Source organism: Eurosta solidaginis, chromosome 3, assembly GCF_040869045.1.
Source record: "Eurosta solidaginis isolate ZX-2024a chromosome 3, ASM4086904v1, whole genome shotgun sequence".
Lineage (NCBI taxonomy): Eukaryota > Metazoa > Arthropoda > Insecta > Diptera > Tephritidae > Eurosta > Eurosta solidaginis.
The window spans coordinates 146408503-146432555 of NC_090321.1; the positions used below are offsets into that span (position 1 = coordinate 146408503).

General features: G+C 35.5%; 1 protein-coding gene across 2 annotated transcripts in view; it reads left to right on the forward strand.

Annotated features, from left to right (window-relative positions):
- asrij (OCIA domain-containing protein asrij) overlaps positions 1–24053 on the forward strand; it is a 48240-nt gene that overhangs the window by 23828 nt on the left and 359 nt on the right. For both annotated transcript variants that reach the window (XM_067773215.1, XM_067773214.1), the window contains one exon: positions 23655–24003. In XM_067773215.1, the coding sequence (XP_067629316.1) occupies positions 23655–24003 (349 nt within the window). The remainder of the gene's footprint in view (positions 1–23654; positions 24004–24053) is intronic.

A 24053-nucleotide genomic window follows, 5' to 3' on the forward strand; every position in this document is an offset into this window, starting at 1 on the left:
TACGTTCATTACGTGCTCTGGTATATAAATTTCGGACCAGTTTATTGACCAAGCTACTTGGAAACTCATTATCCTCTAGAGTTTTTTTGATGATCGTGATATTCTTCTTGTGGTACATTCTGTCGCTTATTGTAAGTACCCGTCTTATGAAGCTTTTGGCGGTATTTATTATTGTACTTTTTTCGTGTTTTGAATAATAGTTAATTAGTCTTCCCGAAGCTGTGGGTTTTCTGTACCAGTCAATATATAATTTGTTGTTTCTCCTATTGATTAACGTGTCCAAGTACGGTAGTTGACCATCTTTCTCAACCTCTATTGTAAATTTAATGTTTCTGCTGTAGCTGTTGAGTTCAGTGAGAATGTTTCCAATTTGTTCAGTTTTTACAATGGCAAATAAGTCATGTACATACTTTGTAAGTAGGCGTGGTTTGCTAGTAGTTTCATTTTCGAATCTTGTTAGCAGCTCCTCCATGACAATGTCAGCTATGACTGGGGAGGCTGGTGAGCCCATGGGCATTCCTGTACGTTGTTCGTATATTTTTTCATTGTATTTAAAATATCGATTCTCTTTTATGCAAAATTTCACCATTGTGATAAATAGTTCCCTTGTTAAGGATGTATATTCTTTTATGTTTTCCCACTTTGCGGATATGATTTCAATGGCTAAATCAACCGGAATGCTTGGGAACAAGGAGACTACGTCCAAGGAAACAAGGCTTTCATCATCATAAATATATGTGCCATTGACCTTACTTTTAAATTCTGTTGAGTCATCGACATTATATTTAGAAGAACAAGTGATATTTTTGAGTATTCTCACGACATATTTACAGAGGTTGTATGACGGGGAGCCGATAGATGAACAAATAGGTCGGAGTGGTATACCTTCTTTATGAATTTTTGGTAATCCATAGATTCTGGGAGTAATAGCATTTTTACACAGTAGCTTGTTCTTTTCTTGGATATCTATGGCACCGCTGTTGAACATCCTTTGAACAATCTCATTGTTTTTGTCTTGTAGCTTGTTCGTCGGATCGCGTTTTAAAACTCTGTAGGTAGAGATGTCGTTCACCAGTGTCTGAATCTTTGTATCGTATTCGTTTTTGTCTATCACCACTGTAGCGTTGCCCTTGTCGGCATTGAGTACAAGTAATTGTTTGTTGTGTTTGAGGAACCGTTTTGTCTCTTCCAGTATTTTGCGTGTGAATTTGTCTCGTGTGGAAATCGTATTGTTTTTTAGATGGTCGTGTATCAGTGTCGTGAAGTTGTTTCTTGCCACTTCTTGTGATTCCTTATCTTTCGCCGTTTGTATAATGCTTTCCCCGTCTGCTATAAACTTAAATAGAGGAAATTTCTTGTTTTCGGTCGAGAGGGCATATTTCGGGCCCAGCGATAACAGCCATTGTATATCATGTGGTATTTCAGTTTGTGTGGTATTTCGGAACCATTGTGGTACCACCCTAATATTGAGTTTTTCCTCCTCTTGTTGTCTTAGTTTTTCGTACTTTTTTGTTTGTCTCTGTTTAATCTTGCTTGTGAGGTTGTCCAACAGTATATTTTCACTTTCGTAGAATTTGGTTGAATGGTGAGAATTAAGAGTGTGATCGATTTCTGTTCTCAGTCTATTTGCCTCCCTTCTGTTTTGTCTTAGGAGGTCATGTTTGATACATATTATCATATTTAAAAGCTTCGCCTGCACTTGATTAATAAATGTGACAACTTTGTTTGTGTACTTACGTGGAATTCTGCAATTATTGGTGTTGTTTTTTATGATGTACATAATATCTTTTGTTGCATCTCTTAAAAAATTTGGTGTTATTCCACTTCGCTTGCATCTCTCCAAGAATTTCGTCGACTCTGATATTTTAATAATTTGTTGTGTTTTTTGCTGGTATCGTTTGATGTCCCTGTTTCGTATTCGTTGATCTATTGTTTGTATCCCTATATATTTGTTTGTGCATATTTTAGTTTACACTTACTGTACTTTAAAATTGTATACATTTTTGATGTTTATTTTACTTTTGTTTTCCGAACATATGATCAGTCGATAAAGAATAACCACAAGTGTAAGTTGTGTCTCGTTTATATGTATACCTAGTTGCATAACGTAAATTTTAATGACCATGTATCTGAAATGAATGCCCCCTTTTTATACATTTGTGTTTACTTACAGTCCTGAAGATGGCTTCAGACTGAAGCCGAAATATTGACAAATTAAAAAAGCCAATGAAATTTTAAACATTGTGTTTTATTTAACCACGGCCTTTAAGCTCATTATTATTAACATAACGTAAACGCATAAGGCTATAAAAATTACCAAAAACGATAACTTGAGTAAATTTTGAGGTATCTTGATGAAATTTGGTATGTAGATTCCTGAGCACTCATCTCAGATCGCTACTTAAAATGAACGATATCGGACTATAACCACGCCCACTTTTTCGATATCGAAAAACCGAAAAAGTGCGATAATTCATTACAAAAGACAGATAAAGCGACGAAACTTGGTAGATGAGTTGAACTTATGACGCAGAATAGAAAATTAGTAAAATTTTGGACAATGGGCGTGGCACCGCCCACTTTTAAAAGAAGGTAATTTAGAAGTTGTGCAAGTTGTAATTTGGCAGTCGTTGAAGATATCATGATGAACTTTGGCAGGAACGTTACTGCTATTACTATATGTGCGCTCAATAAAAATTAGCAAAATCGGAGAAGGACCACGCCTACTTTTACAAAAAAATTTTTTTAAAGTAAAATTTTAACAAAAAATTTAATATCTTTACAGTATATAAGTAAATTATGTCAACATTCAACTCCAGTAATGATATGGTGCAACAAAATACAAAAATAAAAGAAAATTTCAAAATGGGCGTGGCTCCGCCCTTTTTCATTTAATTTGTCTAGGATACTTTTAACGCCATAATTCGAACAAAAACTAACCAATCCTTTTGAAATTTGGTATGGGCATAGATTTTATAACGTTAACTGTTTTCTGTGAAAATGGGCGAAATCGGTTGATGCCACGCCCAGTTTTTATACACAGTCGTCCGTCTGTCCTTCCGCATGGCCGTTAACACGATAACTTGAGCAAAAATCGGCATATCTTTAATGAACTTAGTTCACGTGCTTACTTGCACTCACTTTATCTTGGTATGAAAAATGAACGAAATCCGACTATGACCACGCCCACTTTTTCGATATCGAAAATTACGAAAAATGAAAAAAATGCCATAATTTTATACCAAATACGAAAAAAGGGATGAAACATGGTAAGGTAATTGGATTGTTTTATTGACGCGAAATATAACTTTAGAAAAAAACTTTATAAAATGGTTGTGACACCTACAATATTAAGTAGAAGAAAATTAAAAAAGTTCCGCAGGGCGAAATAAAAAACCCTTAAAATCTTGGCAGGTACTACATATATAAATAAATTAGCGGTATCCAACAGATGATGTTCTGGGTCACCCTGGTCCACATTTTGGTCGATATCTGGAAAATGCCTTCACATATACAACTACCACCACTCACTTTTAAAACTCTCAATAATACCTTTAATTTGATACCCATATCGTACAAACGTATTCTAGAGTCACCCCTGGTCCACCTTTATGGCGATATCTCGAAAAGGCGTCCACCTATAGAACTAAGTCCCACGCCCTTTTAAAATACTCATTAAAACCTTTCATTTGATACCCATATCGTACAAACATATTCTAAAGTCACCCCTGGTCCACCTTTATGGCGATATCTCGAAAAGGCGAACACCTATAGAACGAAGGCCACTCCCTTTTAAAAATACTCACAAACACCTTTCATTTGATACCCATATCGTACAAACAAAGTCTAGAGTCACCCCTGGTCCACCTTTATTGCGATACCTCGAAAAGACGTACACCTATAGAACTAAGGTCCACTCCCTTTTAAAATACTCATTAACACCTTTCTTTTGATACCCATATTGTACAAACAAAAACTAGGGTCACCCCTGGTCCACCTTTATGGCGATATCTCGAAACGGCGTCCACCTATGGAACTAAGGATTACTCCCTTTTAAAATACTCATAAACACCTTTCATTTGATACCCATATCGTTCAAACGCATTCTAGAGTCACCCCTGGTCCACCTTTATAGCGATATCTCGAAAAGGCGACCACCTATACAACAACCACCACTCCCTTTTAAAACCCTCATTAATACCTTTAATTTGATACCCATATCGTACAAACACATTCTAGAGTCCACCTTTTTGGCGATATTTCGAAACGGCATCCACCTATAGAACTAAGGCCCACTCCCTTTTAAAATACTCATTAACACCATTCGTTTGATGCCCATATTGAACAAACAAATTCTAGGGTCACCCCCGGTCCACCTTTATAGCGATATCTCGAAACGGCGTTCACCTATGGAACTAAGGATTACTCCCTTTTAAAATACTCATTAACACCTTTCATTTCATACCCATATCGTACAAACGCATTCTAGAGTCACCCCTGGTCCACCTTTATGGCGATATCTCGAAAAGGCGACCACCTATACAACAACCACCACTCCCTTTTAAAACCCTCATTAATACCTATAATTTGATACCCATATCGTACAAACACATTCTAGAGTCACCCCTGGTCCACCTTTGTGGCGATATCTCGAAACGGCGTCCACCTATGGAACTAAGGATTACTCCCTTTTAAAATACTCATTAACACCTTTCATTTGATACCCATATCGTACAAACGCATTCTAGAGTCAACCCTGATCCACCTTTATGGCTATATCCCTAAATGGCGTCCACCTATAGAACTATGGCCCACTCCCTCATAAAATACTCTTTAATGCCTTTCATTTGATACACATGTCATACAAACATATTCCAGGTTTTCCCTCGGTTCATTTTCCTACATGGTTATTTTCCCTTATGTTGTCACCATAGCTCTCAACTGAGTATGTAATGTTCGGTTACACCCGAACTTAACCTTCCTTACTTGTTTTTTCTATAAATATGTACAAAATTGTTGATTATTGTTTGATTAAAAAAGGGTTAACTCCCGCTTCAATTTTTTGTTGTTTTTTCGGTAACGTTTTATGAGACCGTGCACCATCCTAACTCTTATCAAAGGTGGTATCAAAAGACGTGATTCGATCTCCGTTTCTAGGATTTTAAAAATTAAAAATTTTATTTCTGTCGGAAAATATTTACAAAAACCCACAAAATGGCCTCGAGAGGGTCCGAAATATCAGGCCCGATCCATAGTTTATTTTGCACAGAACATCTTTCTGCATTGGGGGCCTTCGGCCGCGATTTGTAAAAATAACCCTGGGTGGATCCAACGCCTTTCTGCATTAGTGTGTACAAAAAATCTGGCAAAATACAACAACCACATGAAAATTTGAACCGAAATGATAGACAGAAATTAAAATTAAAATTTTTGTTTTCGGATTTTAAAATCGGATGTCGAAACGTGTCTTTTGATATCAACTTTGAAAATTTTTATTAAAAATTTGGTGCTGAACTGTCTTGTAAAAAGTTACCTCGTCCAACTTCGGGATGTCGCTCCAGAAGGTCAAAAAATGTTCAATATAATCATTGGTTGATTTTTTCTATAAATTTGTACAAAATTGCTGATTATAAAGATTGTTTAAATGAATTTAAAAAAGGTTTAATTACTCGCTTTCCATTTTTTTTTTAATTTTTTCGGCAACGCTTTCCAAAAAGGTGCCTCATCTAATTTTTTTCAAAAAGTATCAAAGGTGGTATCAAAAGATACGTTTCGACATCCGTTTTAAGAATCCGAAAACGGAAATTAAACATTTTATTTCTATCGAAAGATGTTTACAAAACCCCTAAAATGGCCCCGAGAGGGTCCGAAATATGAGGCCCGATCCATAGTTTTTTTTGCACAGAACACCTTTCTGCATTGGCGGCCTCCGGCCGCGATTTCTAAAAATCACCCTGGTTGCGTCCAACACCTTTATGCATTGGTGTGTACAAAAAATCTGGCGAAAAACAACAACCACATGAAAATTTGAAACGAAGTTATAAGGCAGAAATGAAATTTTTAATTTTTGCTTTCGTATTCTAAAAACGGAGGTCGAAATGTGTCTTTTGATACCAACTTTGAATATTTTTGTTAAACATTTGGTGGTGAACCGTCTTGTAAAACGTTACCTTTTTTCAAAACAACTGCAAAATTGTATGAGACAACTGCTAGTAATCAGTTGTAAGATTTTGATGTATTTGACAACTACACACTAACACAATGTTGTAAACGGTAATGCCACAAAAAGTTGTAAGACTAGACAACTTCAACCGCAATTTTTTTTGACAGGTTGAGTTGTAATATGTAATACCAAATTGCAAAATTTCAACTGTAACAGAGTTAAGTTGTAAACGGTAATAGGGGCATCCAATTCATTTTATTTAATTTACATATATACTTTTAATTTCATTGAATCTTGTTTCGTTTCTTTCATTACTCCTTATATTACTTCACTTAATTTAATTTTGTTCCATCTCATTTCGTAAAATTTTTTTCATTTGTTTTATTTAATTTCATTTCATTTCGTTTCATTTCATTTAATTCCATGTCATTTAATTTTATCTTATTTAATTTCGTTCATTTCATTTCGTTTCACTGCAAAAAATAGAATAGTATATTTAGTTTCATTTCATATCATTTCGATTTATTTCTTTTTATTTCCATATGATTTACATTTTTTTCTTTCATTTTATATCATTTGATTTCATATAGTTTCATATTTTTTTGTTTCTTTTCTATATCATTTTACTCTATTTCATTTCAATTTATTTCGTTTCGTTCTGCTCTTAGTTTCATATTATTTTATTTTGCCCCATTTAATTTTATTTCATTTCATGTCATTTCCGTTTCGTTTCGCGTTGTTCCATTTCACTTCGTTTAATTTCATTCCATATAATTTCATTTTCTCCTATTTAATTTCATTTCATTTACTACATAACATTTTACTTTTACATTTTGTTCTATTTGATTTCATTGCATTTCATTTCATTTAATGCCATGTCATTTCATTTTATCTTATTTAATTTCATTTTCAATTAATTTCATTTCATTTCCTTTCACTTCATAATCTATTTTATTTAGTTTCATCTTATGTTTCATATCATTTCGCTTTATTTCTTTTCATTTCCATATGATTTATATTTTTTTCATTTCATTTTCTATCATTCCATTTTATTTCATATAGTTTCATTTTTGTTTCTTTTCAATATCATTTCATTTTATTCTATTTCATTTCATTTCATTCCGTTTAACTTCAAATAGTTCAAAATTTTTTCGTTTCAGTTATTTTTTTCTGTTTCATTTCACGTCTTTCCCTTTCATTTTATTTTGTCTCTTCTCACTTCATTCCATTTCATTTCATTGAATTTATTTTTCGTTTATTTCGTTCTACTCTATTTTTATTATGCCAAATCACTTTATTTAATTTTATTCCATTTCATTTTCTTTAGTTTCATTCCAACTTATTTTTTTTACTTTATTTATTTTATTTCATGTTATTTTATTTATATTTATTTACTTTAATTAAATTTTCCCTTATTTACTTTGTTTTGTTTAATTTTATTTTATTTATTTTATGTAATTTTTTTATCGTTGTCATTTTTGGTTCATTTTATTCTATTGTTATTGTATTTAATTTTTTTATTAAAAATGTAAATTATATAAAATTTGTATGAAATTTGTAAATTAAGAAATATTAATAAAAAGTATGGAACATTTTGTTGGGAATTTTTTGTACATAAAAGTGAATGAAAAATTTGGAGCATGAGGAATTTTTGGGTATTAGGAAAACGGTTTTGGATGGCAGCAGCGCACATTGACGTTGAAAGCTGTCATTTGCACCTAAAAGTATGCGATAGTTGCCGACTGACAGCTCACACGTACACGAAATATCCCATTTCACCATGGATAATATCGGCGCCTCGCCGAACAAAATCATCCAACTTATTATCCAATTTGTTGGGCAGCGTCAGTATATGATTACCCAAGTTTTTATCCACTCATGATTGGTCCTTAAAATATGTATCTGAACAAAAAATTTACTATACAATAAAATACCTTTATAATAATTGTAATATTTCAACTTACAAAGTGCTGAAACATAATCGTTCAGGAGATATATGCTGGATATAAATTTGAGAACTATACATTTTCCCAAATTTCTCTAAGGCTGGAGGATAATTGAAAAAAATGTAGAGATCAAAATTTATTTACCAATTACGACAGCGCACTATGGGGTAGATGGAAAAAAGTTGTCTCAAAATCAAATTTTTCTGTAATGGTTTGGGCTACAGTTATAAAAAAAAGGCTGGATAGGCCAATTCATTGGCGGTACGAAAAAAATCGGATATTGATAAAAATTCCAAAACTAAATACTGAAAAACGTTTACAAAAATAATTGTGCGTTTTTTACCGTTTCTTAATTAACATAAACTAAACTCTTATTTCTTTAAAATCAATCCTACTATAGATTTTTAGTTTCTGAACTAGAATTTATAAAAAAAGTATAGATTACAGCAGAAATATTCACTTTAAAGGTCGCCAAATGCCTATCAATTTCAGTGCATTTTATATGAGCGAACATTTAACTCGCTACAAATTAACCAAAAAAGCGAAAGCATTTGCGCTCATATGAGATGCACCTAAAACGATGGCATATACTTTATTGGTAGTTTCGCGAAAATTATTGTTCAAACATGTATTGTTTTTACATATTCGAGTTTAGCATCCCAAAACCTATAGAAAATGTGATTTGGAATTAAAAAAAATCTTGTTTTTATTTTATAATTAAAGACAGCTAACAAATGGCAAAATTATGCTTTCAAACACGTTTTTCAATGGAATTTTTTAAACTTTTAATTGCATTTGCCTCTATTCATGTTCAAAACTATGTGAACTTAAAGACAGTATTTGAAAATTCTTTAGCTATAATAGGTAATTTGTAACGATATAAAAATTCGGTCAAATAAGTTCTTCCACAGACCAATATCTTAAACTTAATTCGCACTTTAAGTCAAAATGTTTGGTTGAAGGGATATCCCATTTTTACCTATTCGAGTTCAGAATCTCAAATTATATGAAAGGTTTGATTTTTAACAAAAAAAAAGCAATTAGTTTTTCTTTTATTAGAAAGAAATGCAAAATCATTTTTTTCAAAATAACACGGGTCAACACAAAATTTGACTTTGACTTCAAAGAATTAAATTTCAGTTCTTTAGGTCGTAATTTGACGGAAAAAAATATATGGCATGAAAAATTTTTCAAAATCTGTGGTTTTAATTTTTACTTGAAAATGAAACAATTCAAATAAATATTTTTACTAAGTTTTAATATCGAAATAACTTACAAAAAAAGTGGAAAATTATTTGAAAGTGTACAGTTTTACTTTTTCTTTTATGTTCATAGGTACTATCCCTAATAAACCCCAAATATAGTCTGCCATCGTGTTTTCATTATATTGGCATTGATAACGTTGTTCGAAGAAGAGCCTAAAAGCTCTGCTTTACTTTTTGGTAAATTTAAATATTTAATCAAATCATTAAAATCTTCAGTAGTGATGAAATGATGTTTTGGTTGTTCCGGTGTGGGTAAAAATTCCTTATCGGCATTGCTTTTATAAGAACTAAGAGATGATCCACTTCTCTGCGATAATTTTTTCGGTGGCTCTGGTACTGGTCGTGTCAGATCGTGTGCGACTGGAGCAGAAGATTCAAGATCAGGATATTCGATAGGTTTTGCATTTTTACCTCCGTCTTTTTCTCGGATTTACAATGCAAAAGTAGCAGTCTTTAACGTGATCTTTTGGTTCTCGCCATATTCTTGGTGTTACAAATTTCATAGATCTTTTCTCACCTCGATACCAACCTAAAATATAGAAAGAGAAATCAATATGTCTACTTTATTTAGTTTGCTATTTAACTAAAATCGGCTTGCCTTCCAAACATCTTTTTCAATAACTGTGGAGCCCATGTCCTGTCTTGATTCCAAACAGGACAGCCAAAATATGCTTCTTAGGCTTCACAGACGATGAGATATGTATTTAATTCATATTTTATATCTCGAACTTGGCACATATATAACAAAAAGCATCAGCTTCATATTTACACTTTCGCGACGATATTTAGGGTATTCTAAACACATGTAGTGGAATTTACTAACTTATAACGATGCGATTTGTCGAGATTTTAATTAACGATTTTGTCGCTTGCCTTATCGATTGTATTATTCACTAACTTAGTTTTAACGACTCGAAATAAATGACATTTAGATTTCGTTTTAATAGTAGAAAGGTGGCAGCACAGCTTAACGAAACCTAAAAAATGCGAAAAGCACAAAAGGAATGCCAAAAATAAATAAATTCCGTATACTAACTGCTTTTAAAAGTAATTTTTGTGCCAGTTTTTGCCTATTTTAACAAAAGTAAGTAAATGCGGTATTAATTTCTTTTTTTTCTGTTGGTATTGCAGTTATTCTTGTACCCCTTAATTGACCATCAGCTTTCGAAACTCCGTTGCATTCAAGTGGAATGGGTTTTCTACTTCTCTAAGAAGATGTCTGCCCACTGGCTGGACTTAGTAATTCTTCATCTAATGGTAAAACGTACGCCAAGTACTCAAATGCCATTTGATTTATAAATAAAGCAACTTTTCGTTTTTGAAAGTAATTAAAGTTCCGATTTTCTTTTTTAACTAAAATTGCCAGCAATATTAATTTCGTGATTTTTAACGCAGCCAATGTACTTGCTGTTTATTTAAGAACACAGCTGATCGTCGATTAACAAAGATCGATACAAAATAGTTACTGAATAACGAAATCGTTATAGTTATCGATTCGCAAATAAAGCGATGACAAATGTGGTTAAAAAAGTTACTGAATTCCACTACTGATCTTTGTTTAGTTATCAATCTAGCGCCATGAGTATTGTTACTATAACTATTACGAAAGCAAACTATACCGAAAAAAGGTATTTATAAGAGTTATTTCCAAATAAAGGGAGGAATTTGGATCGCAACAAAAATTTATTTAGAATTAGGAGTGAAAGCTCGGTGAAGTATAGTACAAAACCCTTAAACAATAAATGATTACAAAAATATGGTTATTTCTTACATAGTATGAGTTAAGCTCAAGTAAATATTATTAAATTTATTGTTAACAAAAGAAAAAAGTTTTAAGTAAACGATAACATGCCGAAGTCGGTTATTTTGTGGCAGTATTTTTGGTAAAATTTTTGTTGTAATTAGACGTTTCGGTAAATTTTTGTCAGTATTTCAAGCTCGAAATGCAGGAAAAAGCAAGTATCATATAGGTATAAGCTATGTACATATATACAATTTTACATGTATTTATTGTTTTGGTTAAATGCTTTTTTAAAATTGTTATTTCCGTGAAATGTGCTTTATTTGTTTTACAATAAATTATGAATTGTTTTGTACAATTATAAACGGTAGCTATTGTTTTCTTGGAAAAAAGATCTACCAACTTCTACCTATTTTATTGTTTCATCTACCAGCATTCTCTTTTTAAAAGTCCGTGCACTGCTTGAGAGCGCTTCTTTTATAGCAACAGGTGCTGAGCTTTTACGACGGTTTTAAGAGCTTTGTGTATTCTAATTTCAAATGTTGTGCTTTTGTGTATCGTAACTAACATATGTTGTGGAACGTATTGTAGTGCTTTTGCGTATCATAACTAAAATATGTTGTGGAACGTATTGTAGTGCTTTTAGATTAAAAGGGTTGTTGTTCACAACTAATAGTACTAACTGAGCACTTACCATACTAACAGTAAATACTTATACTACTAAATTATACTTATGGTACAGTCTCCCCCTTGATGAACGTTAGGTAAACGTAGCGGTCATCACACGTTTATTTGTTCTTCCTTGGTCTTCCTCGTTTCCGAATAGGTTGGACTGGAGTTGGATCTTGGTTTGCATTGGTACCTTTGCAAAGTGTTAAAGCGGATGCGTGATATGTCCCAAGTGATACATTTGGATCAGTTTTTGATGCGATTTCGTATGAGGTTGCACCGACTTTTCGTTTGACGATATAAGGCCCATCACTTTTGGTACGAATTTTGAGGTGATACCCTTCGTTGCTTGACTCAGTACGTGAGTTGTAACCAATACTTCGTCTCCCACATCGATTTTAGCCTGTGGTTGTCTATGCTTGTCAGCATACATCTTGTTACGATCTTGGCTCTTTTGTTCTACCTCTCGAGCGTTTTTAAAATTTTCTGCAATTGTTTTCAAATACGGTGTAATTTGTGGAATGAAGTTTTCATTTTCTGTTATCGGGCCTATATCATGCTCTACGTCATCGAATGTACGCAATTCTCTTCCAAAAGTGAGATAAGTTGCTGTATAGTTGGTTGATTGATACTTAGCTGAGTTCATTGCAAATCGTATGGACGGTAAACCTATAGTCCACACGTTGTGTTGATTTTTGACAAGGATCGCTAGTTGAGCCTTAAAGTCTCTGTTTTTGCGTTCGACTGGATTACTTTCAGGGTGATAAACAGGTGTAAAAACTTGGTGTATTCCCATGGATTAAACTATTTGCTGCATAATTGCCGATACGAACTGCACGCCGTTATCAGATTTAAGACGCCTAGGAACACCATATCGTAAAAAAACTTCTTCGATTAACATTTTAGCGAAATTTTCGGCAGTTGCTTCTTTTAAAGGGAACAATTCTACCCAACGACTAGTGAAATCTTCTGCAATCAAAATCCATTGATAGCCATCTTCCGTTTATGGCAAAGGGCCAAATAGATCTACGGCAACAACTTCGAACCGTTGTTTGCTACCTGTTGTATGTAGCAATCCCATTGGCTTCATGTTCCTTGCTTTGTATCGCTGGCGTTCAATGCAGTTTCTAACGTACTTCGTAATTTCGGCTCGCATTCCTGGCCAGAACCAATAACCATTTAGCGGTTGGTGATCGGACACCAATAACACTTCAGCGCCTTCTATATAGCCTCTGAATTTCGCTTTGTATGGGCATACAATGGCGAGGGCCCCGCGTTCGGTAGTTGAATAATTTTTCTCTTCTGTTGTCAAAAGTCGGCGCGCATAATCGATAGGTTGTTCGCATTCTTTCTCCCCCTGGATAAGAACAGCTCCCAAGGCATAAGCACTTGCGTCCGCCTTAATGATGAAAGGGACATTGTCTTCAGCTTGCTTCAAGATTGGAGGACAAACGAGTCGTTGTTTAAGCTTGTTAAAAGCTTCCCTTTGTGGTGTACTCCATTTCCATTCAGCAATCTTTTTCATTAGCTCCGTAAGCGGTTTGGCAATTTCAGCGAATCGGTCAATAAAGCGCCGATACCAAGAGCAGTTTTGTATGAATGATATCGATTCTTTCATATTTCTTGGTTCTTTCCTGTGTGTAATCGCCAGAGTCTTTTCTGCGGTCGTTAAGACGTGACCGAGGTATTTAACACTTGCGCAACAAAAACGACATTTGCTAGAATTAACGCGCAGCTTGAACTTTTCCAACTTCAGGAATACGCTTTTTAAGTCTTTTAAGTGCTCTGTAAATGAACAAATGATTATATCATCAAGATATGCTAAAATGTGTATATTTGGCAGCGTTCCCTTAAAATGGTCGAGTAGTCTTTGTAATGTGGAAGGTGCGTTGCGGAGACCAAAAGGCATTATCTTAAACCGGAATGTACCAAAAGGCGCAATCAGGCATGTTTTGTCTCGGTCTCTTTCAGCAACAGCGATTTGAAAATACCCACTTTGAAGATCTAAAGTGGTCATAAATTTTAAGACATTTTCGAGCATTTTGTGAATCTCAGCTTTTAGTTCATTTAACTTAGAAAATGATAATGATGCAATTGGCTCGTGCTCGCCAGTATCAATAAAATGTTGTGTATATGGCGTCGGTTAACACGGCGCGGCAAAAACTTTTACGTGGGATTGAAGCATATTGTCGAGTTCAATTTTCTCTGATACTTCCAACCCTGAACCATCTTTTTCTTTCAGCACTTTAAAATCAATAAAAAATAAGTCTACCTTATCAGCAACGTTTTGGTTATAGGTAACACCAGTAAACAAATTGGGCTTTATAGGTCTTTCGGGTGTGATCATGGTTGGCGGAATTGAATCTCTAAAAATACTTTGCCCGATCTGTGGTGAGTAATCGTTTGGCAGATCAGGACCATAATACTCAAATTCGGACATATACACTTTTTGCAACTTCTCTGACTGCCGCTTCCTCGGGCTTACGTTTTGTTGAGCATACTTGTGTCACTTACTTACGATTTGACAATTAACGACGGAAACTAAACCATTATAAATAAACGATAAACGATTTAGTTTTAATAACACGGTAGATTTATTCAATAAATTTTAAATAAGCTTTTTAATTTTTGTATTCACGACGCGTACGACTTTGTCAGGATGCGATTTCAAACTTTCTCTCGTGTTGAATGCAGCGTTGTTTATGACGTATCAGTAGTTGCCAGATCGTGTGACAGCTCGGCCAATTCTGACGACAAATCGTCCCCGATTTCCGAGAGCGAATCAGAATCGTCTAGCTCAGGGGCACTAGCGCACCAACGCTTCAATTTATCGGAAGTATAAACTGAACAGAGCTTTTTATTTGTAATTTGCATACCAGGTACGTCGGCGATGAGATCATTACCCAAGACCTTGGATACGATATACGGACCTCGATATCGTGGTTCTAATTTTCGAGATTCACCAGTTGCGTTAGGTTCGTTTTCAAGTACTACTAGATCATTTTCATTATATACTGTAGGTTCAGAGTGACGTCGATCGAATCTAGCTTTCCATTTGGCTCGTTCACTATTTATGTTTATTACGGCTTGTTCACGTTTATGAGATATTGGCATCGTAGATTTATCGTCGGTTAAGTCGTCTTGAATAGTAGCGAGTAATTGATTTTGAATTACATCCCGTAGATTAAAGTCAAAGACTAATTCATTTGGGCAAAATCCCGTAGTTGAATTGCGTTGAGAATTTATACTCCACTGGAGTTCTATTAAATTTAACTCCCAGTCTTTCGGGTTGTCGGTTGTAGTACGGATGAAATTTAGGATTGATTGATTAGCGCGTTCAATTTGTCCGTTTGCGCGATGTGTTCGGACGGCTGTTTTTATATGACGAATTCCGTTTAGGCTGCAATAGCTTTCGAATGCTTTCGCTGTAAATGCGGTTCCTCGATCGCTAACGATTTGGCTGGGCAAACCGAAATAACTCGACATTTCATTTAAGGCGTTTAATACGGAAGCGGTTTGAGTATTTCGTACGGCCTTTACAATTAGAAACTTCGAAAAAACGTCAGAGATTGCTAAGACGTAAGTATTACCACGTTTACTGTGCACGAACGGACCCATATGGTCAATACGGATTAATTTGAAAGGTATAGGTTCTACTGGGCCAAAATGCATACTGCCTTCGATTTTACCAGCGTGGTGTTTTTGGTAACAACATTGTACACAAGCTGATATATAACTTTTCACATAACGTCTGAGATTTGGGAACCAATATGATTTTTGGATACGTTCAATTGTCTTTTCGAGAGCGGGATGACCATAGTCATCATGACACGATTTTACGACACGCCAGCGTACGGATTTTGGTACAACAAACACTGATCGACTAGGTGTTTTACGGAATAACCTGAGATTTTTAAGTTCGAATTGGGTTTTTAGTTGGTTTAAGTGCGGAGATTTTATGTCATGTCAGAATACGGATATTTTCACATAACGATTTGTCTAGTAATTGCATAGTTAATAGCCAATCTTGCTGATTTGCGGTTACGTTTACTACAAATCCGGCAGGTTCTATATCGGTTGGATTTTCGACAGGATTTCGGCTAAGAGTGTCTACGTGAGATAGCAAGCTACCTTGACGATGGATACATTCGAAATTAAAGTTTAGTAGCCTAAGCCACCAGCGCGCAATTTTAGGTTTTAATTCTTTATTGTTTTACAGTCGGTGATTAAACGGAAATGGAAATGTTTTCCGAGAACATACATTCTAAATCGTTTCAGAGTTTCTACTACGGCAAGCGCTTCTAACTCGTAGCTATGGTAGCGGCTTTCGGCGTCGGTACAATGGCGGCTATAATAAGCGGCGGGTTTCCAGTTCTTACCATCATTTGATTGCAATAATATACCTGCGAGACCAACACTAAATGCGTCGGTATGTATTTCGTGTTGCGCGTTTAAATCGTATAATACAAGTATAGGTTCATTAACAAGCTTTTCTTTTAAAGTTTCGAAAGCTTTTTGTTGCGTGTCGCCCCATACAAAATTATTTATTTCACTTTTATGTAAAAGCCTTGTTATCGGTTTTGCGATGAGCGAATAATTCGGTACGAATTTCCGGAAGAATCCGGTAAGTCCTAAAAATCTTGGAACTTCCGTAACGTTTTTCGGCGGAGTAAATTCATTAATCGCGGATAATTTCCGTTTTCCCGGCGTTATACCGTTTTCATTAATTACATGACCTGACCCAAATACTCGATTTCTGTCTCAAGAAATTTGCATTTGTCCATGCGAAGAGTTAACCCGTTTTGTTTTAAAATTTTAAGGAATCTCTCGAGTCGTTCGAATCCTTCTTCGATTGTCTTACTAGGAATGATAACATCATCCAAGTAAGCTAGTGCTTCATTTGGCGGCATTTGAGAAATGATTTTGTCCATAGTGGACTGAAAAAATGCGGGAGCGTTAACCAGTCCGAACGGCATTCGGTTATACTCATAATGACCCTCGGTGGTTACAAAAGCGGTAAACTGTTTAGATTTTTCATCAATTTCTATTTGATGATAACCACTACGTAAATCGAGTGTTGTATAAAATTTATTTCCGGATAGTTTCGCGTATTGTTCTTCCATGATCGGCATGGGATACGGTTTTTTTATTGTCACCTTATTGAGACAGCGGTAGTCTACACATAATCGATGTTCGCCATTACTTTTCTCCACGAGAACTACAGGAGATGCATACGCAGATTCAAAAGGGCGTATAATTTCGTTTTGTAATAGTTCATTTACGATTTCCGACACAATTTCGCGCTTAGCGAAAGGAACACGGTAAGGTTTAAGATATACCGGCGTATCGGTATTCAGTTCAATATTCATTTTGGAAATACCAAGTTTTCCAATTTCGGCAAGATTATTTGCAAACACGCGGGAGTATTTGTTTAATAGCTCTTCAAATTTTTTTCGATCGGTCACGTTTAAATTATTAGTGATTTTAGTGTTTCGAATTTGTTCGATGCGACACTGATTCTGTTCTATAACTAAACGTTTGCCTGTTGAGCAAAGAACATCTCTACCTAGGAGTATCGGTTCACATAACAATTCATCGTCAGTTAGAAGTATATCTGTCGGAATTTTGTTATCATCAATTTCAATAACAGCGTTTAATTTTTCGGCACTCATGTATTGTCCACCAGCAAAGCTTTGTAAAATCGTTAGGTGCTTCACCGGTTGTCCAAGTTCACGCCCGAAAGTTTTTCGGATCAACGTATGACTACTTCCAGGGTCAACAAAAGCAACGGCTTCAATTTCATTAACCTTGATCACTTTATTTATTTTATTATCGTGCGTAGAGTTTTCTATTTGATTCACGGGATTGCTTATTTCCACTGCGGCGGTTTGTGCGTGGTACGTTGACATTTTTCGCACCGAGGTTTACGTTGGGGTTCTTTACAATTAATTGAGTAATGCCCTAATTTAAAACAATTGTAGCATTTTACTTTTTCGAGTGATACCGGATTTGATTGCACATCGGTTGCATTTGACGGAAATTTTCGACTCGGTGGTTTGTTTTGCGGCACTTTATTCCCGCTTTTAGGCGGAACGGAATTCACTTCGTTATAAACACTATAGTTCGTAATGTCATGGAGTAAATCTTGACAGCTATATAGTCGTTAGAGATTTTCTTGCGGAAATTGGAATCGTTTATTCCATTTATTATGTGACGACATATGCTTGCATCGGATAAGCCACCTTTGGCTCCTAGCGCCAGCATACGATAATAATATTCTTGAGCGGATTCGTTATAATTACGTTTTGTCTGTGCCATCTTAATATGCACATCGGCTTCGTTTACAAGACACGGAAAATCTAATTGAAATTTATTCACAAATTGCGGCCACGAAACAAACACTTCTTGCAGAGAATCGACCCAATACTTGGCAGATCCTCGCATCTTTTGTTGAACGGCAAACAAAAGTGTGTTTTCTTTCCAATTATATGTTTTTAAGATTTTCGACGCGTTTAATAAATTGCTTCGCATTCAGCGATTTATCTGACGACGGGTCAAAATACGGTAAAAGTTCTACTATATCCCGTACGTTATCATACGGATTATAATAATTCGGCTTCGATGGAAAACCACTATGTCCTGGCATATACGGAGCATATGGATATCGTAGATTTGTATATTCGGCGGTTGTACTGGGTACATACATTGACGGTTGCAAATACGGATTCACGGTTGGTTGCGACCCAAATGTTACATGTCTCGATCGCGAAAAATCTATATCACAAAAACTACTTTGATTTTGCGCGGTAGTCCACAAAGAATGTTGGCTATTGAACATGGTCGATGGTATTTGCGTATGTGCGCACGTATATGTACAAGCCGCTGTGTGATTATTTTGCGTTGTTGTTTCCACCACACTTATTGGTGACGATGACATTGGCGGCTTAAAATTTTGCGCGAGTCACGTGTTTCTATTTTCCGATACAAATTCTGTAATTGTTTTTTCTAGCGATGCGATACGTTTTAACACTACAGTGCCATTATCACTATCAGAGAAACTATTTTCAATTAAACGTTCAATTAATTGTTTCTTATTACCGGTAGATGGTAAGCCTGCCTCACGGCACTTCTTTTTCAATTCGCACACTTTCATATTTGTTAAAGGCATTATCGTTTTTGTTTTGATCACTTCTTTCGTAAAGTTGACAAATATAATGTTTTATCTTCGATTTTCGTTTCACACATATACTTTGGATTTGCGTTTCAAATGTTCGGAATTCAAATACATATGTATTAATTTCGTTATCAGACCAATTCTAAATATTCTCGCGGAATTTTGTTCTCGCGGATTTTTTTATTCCCGCGGAAAAATTCCTCCAATTCTGTTCTCCTAGGGAGAACAATAATTGGGGAATAGGAATTTCGAATTTTCGAAGTCAGCTGTTTTGTCAATTGAAATTTCGTTGCACATTTCTTATTTTGTTTAAAAAATTGAAAAGTTTAATTATTGTTGCAAATTTGTTGGAAATTAAGAAATAAAATATAAACATTGCACAGTATTTATTGCATTTCATGTGGTATTCACTGAAATGAGTAATGAATTGGTGCCACAGCAACATCAACAGCGGAACATAAGAAGAAGACGGCCGCATAACACAAATCTGCCGGAGTTGCCTGCTTTCATTCAGCAAAGCAATTTTCTGGCGGCCAAGATGAGTTGAATTCGTCCTTCATCATATGCCAAAATCTATTTAAGCCTTATTAAAAAATCCTTGCGCAATTTCTGGATGGCTGCATCAAATTTGTATACCAAGATCTCTACCGTTGCTTATGATATACTTTTCAACTTAAAATAAAGAATATTGTGGTTGTAGTTGTTGTTGTATTAGAAGTGAGAATATTGTGGTAGAATATAAATACATCTTTTAGCACAAATTTGTACAAATAAGTGTTCTTTCTTAAAATAACCAATTTCCTTTAACTATTTTGATGCATTCCCTTTAATTTAACAAGTGAAAAAACTCCTTTGAAATGGCAGAGAAATCTCCCTCTCCCTCACATTCATAATACCTACTTTTCTCCCATAACCGGTTTCCGCTTTTTCGAACATTGTTCAGAATAGGAGGAAAGGGAGAAGTGAAAAAACTCACAAGGAATTTTTATTTAGAATACGAGGAATGGGAGAAGGGAGAAAACTCGCACGGAATTTTCGTTTAGAATTGGGCTGTATATGTATGTACTATACGGCGTTATATGCGCACGACGATTACAGACACTACACAACGCTGAGTTCGATTATATACACGTTTGGTTGTTTCTCGATTGTTCGGACTTCTTATTGGAATTTACATATATGCTCGTTTAGCATCTTATGTTCGGTTATCCAAAAAGAACGTTTTGCGTATGTGTTTGTGGCAACTATAGCGGCTGCTACCACTTATAACGGCACTTTTCCGCTGAGTCTCAAGCGTAAATTCACTAACCCCTTCTGAAATTGTCACTTACTTACGATTTGACAATTAACGACGGAAACTAAACCATTATAAATAAATAAACGATTTAGTTTTAATAACACGGTAGATTTATTCAATTAATTTTAAATAACCTTTTTAATTTTTGTGTTCACGACACGTACGACTTTTTCAGGATGCGATTTCAAACTCTCTCTCGTGTTGAATGCAGCGTTGTATTATGACGTATCAGTAGTTGCCAGATCGTGTGACACTTGTATAATTTTTATAATGTTTAATTCGAGTGGCAATGGGTTAGCGAAATCGAAATGTTGCGTTGGATTACTTTCAAAGAACCAGTATCTTTGACCCATATTTAAAACGATTTCCGCTTGTTACAAGAAATCTGTGCCGATTAACGTTTTGTTGCCAACTGATTCTAGTAGGATCATAAATTGAATATTGAAGGTACGCCCACCTATTTTTATATCGCACTTAGTTGTGAGGCATTTTTGAAGTTTCGTACTTCCGTCTGCAAGAGTAATTTCGCATTAAACTTTGCTTTAAAATCCATTAAACGCTTCAAGTTTGCGACAGCTACACTAGTTCAAGCGCCACTATCAAAATACACTTGTCCAGATATCCCAAACATACTCACATTTGCAATCGGAATGTCTCTTCTAACTGGAACTGTTATGGAATTGAAACATACCGAACCATGGCTAGTGGACGGTTTATTTGAACATTTTGGACAGTTTGCGCGTGTAACGCCTGGTGCGTTGCATCCATAACAAGCATAATTCGGCTTTCTTACTATTGCATTAGCAATTGCTTGTGTTTCCGCTACTTTAATTTCTTCATTTTTCTTTTTGAAACACGCTTCTGCGCTATGCCCCTTTTTTGCGACAAAAAGCACATCGTACCGGACCACTTGCGTTAGCAACAGCTTTATCAGCGCTCTCGGTCGACATTTTGTCTTCGCGCGGGGTCATTTCTGCTTCTCTAGCTTCGGTCAACAAATCGTCGAATGTATTAATGCGCCTACGACGCACCCTGTCCCTAATTTGCAAATGGATCATGCCAAAAAAAAGGTGGATTTGGACGGATTCACTCGGAGGATCCGAGAGTTGTGAAAAAAGGGCACGCTTTTTGCGAACAAGTGTCCGTCGGTTCCTTTTTAGCTTGTTACGCTTCTACGATTTCGGCATATATTCGCCAGTCAGGTTTAGGGACAAAAGGATTCGCGCAACATACGCACAACATTTTCAAAAGTGTTAGGTGCCTGCACACCGCGCCACCATTCTGTTGCACCACCCTCTAAAATCATGGGAAGACCATTGATAGCGTCAGCATAACTTATTTTTTCTACAGCTTTAAACGTGGTTACGGCTGCAATGAACTCCTCAACTTTTGTGGAATCGCGTTCACCTTCGTAACGAGCAGTGCAAGTGCTTAACGAACTACTGCGAACATTGCATCGGCTTACAACATTGATAAGCTCTTGAAACAGTTCGGGAGACATTGAGCCATATTATTGTTAATAATCTTAGTTCGCTTTGCAATTATTTCGCTTCGGCGATATGTATTTAAACTATTCGAGAGGTTTGCCACGATGTTGGGCGCCAATTATAAGAGTTATTTCCAAATAAAGGGAGGAATTTGGTTCGCAACGAATATTTATTTAGAATTAGGAGTGAAAGTTCGGTGAAGTATAGTACAAAAACCTTAAACAATAAATGATTACAAAAATATGGTTATTTCTTACATAGTATGTGTTAAGCTCAAGTAACGCCGTTAGCATACAACAACAAACATGGGATATGCAACAATCAAAAACCATTATGAAAGCTCAAAATCAACAACTAACAAATTTCAAACTACATCTAAAAAATTGTTTTACCCTGAGGACGGTTACCGTGGAGTAACCGAAATATATTGGTTAGAAAAGAAAAACACTTGTGTTTTATTTTTACGAAAGTTGACCTAAAGCCAGCCTAACAACAAAGTTTAGTTACATAAAGGTCGCCAAATAATTTTATTTATACAGACGGAAGGCACGCCGTTAGCATACAACAACAAACATGGGATATGCAACAATCAAAAACCATTATGAAAGCTCAAAATCAACAATTAACAAATATCAAACTACATCTAAAAAATTGTTTTACCCTGAGGACGGTTACCGTGGAGTAACCGAAATATATTGGTTAGAAAAGAAAAACACTTGTGTTTTATTTTTACGAAAGTTGACCTAAAGCCAGCCTAACACAAAGTTTAGTTACATAAAGGTCGCCAAATAATTTTAAATTTATTTTTAACAATACTAGCGACCAGTTTGTCACTGTTCAACTAAGCACTGTTAATATTATTTATGTTGAACAATATTAGCGACCAGTTTGTCACCGTTCAACCAATATTGTTATGTTAGTCTTTCTAATTAACTTACATCTCAAGTGGACGAAAATAGCAAAGTGAAAGATGATCACTTGAGATCGCTTCTTTTATAGCAACAGGTGCTGAGCTTTTAAGTCGGTTTTAAAAGCTTTGTGTATTCTAATTTCAAATGTTGTGCTTTTGTGTATCGTAACTAACATATATGTTGTGGAACGTAATGTAGTGCTTTTAGATTAACAGGGATGTTGTTGACAACTAATAGTACTAACTGAGCACTTATACTACTTATACTACCCCCCAGCGGGTCAGGGGGTCAGAATATACCCGCGGTAGATACGCCTGTCGTAAGAGGCGACTAAAATACCAGATTCAAGGGGCTGTGTAGCGCAATCCTTCAGGTTGCCAGCGCAATATACAGCTTCTCCAAACCCAATTGTCAACCTCACCTATCCGTGGCGAATCCTGTTTCACTAACAGACGAGGCTCTGGCGACCCCAAGCTCCTCATGGAACTTGGGGTGGGGAGGGAGGGAATAGCCTGAAGGTTTAATGTGGAACGTACCGGATCTATATCCGGCAAAGGACCATCACATGTGATAACGCTCCCCAAAGCCTTCGGGGAGCAACCTTATCGCTACAACAACAACAACAATAACAGAACTTATACTACTAAAAGTAAATACGTATACAACTAAATTATACTTATGCTACATATTTTCTTTTCGTTTTTGTTTATAATAAAACAGAAAATGATGTATATTGGAAAGATTTTCCGTCACCCCTTGTCAAATTTGGTTTCGGGACAAACACCGGTTTCAGTGTAGATTTTCGTTCTGATCTGTTGTTGTCGTTTGTCCTGTATTTATAGTTCGTATGTATTTCTGAAGAGGTTTCTTCATATTTTTGTTTGATTTTGTGATTTTTTCTATTTTTACTTGAAAGTAAATAAAGATATTTAGGCAAATCCCAAACCCCAATCCAACAAAAGTATGTTCCCTATTTTACAGTTAATCTTTTTTTATTTTAGCCGAATTTGAAATACGGTGCTGTACCCAAAGTTGTGGTTGGGGTGGCAATTGGATATTTTGTAGGAAAATTTAGTTATCAACAAAAGTGTGCAGAAAAGCTGATGCGACTACCAAATTCAAGACTTGGACAAATATTAACACAACGCAAGAAAGATGGAAGTGTTATGAGCAGGTTAAACCCGGATCAAGGTATCGGAATTGGTCTAGCCTTATCTCCATTTAATTCAACGCTAACAAACACTGATGAACAACGGCAAGAACTTTTCCAAAGCACCCCTCTTAATTTAGATGTCGAAAACCGGCCTTCGATTGCAGGGCTTGATGATATATATCGCCCATCATTAGATAGTTAAGTATTTTTCTTATCATACCTTCGTACTATTTTGGAAACTGCTTAA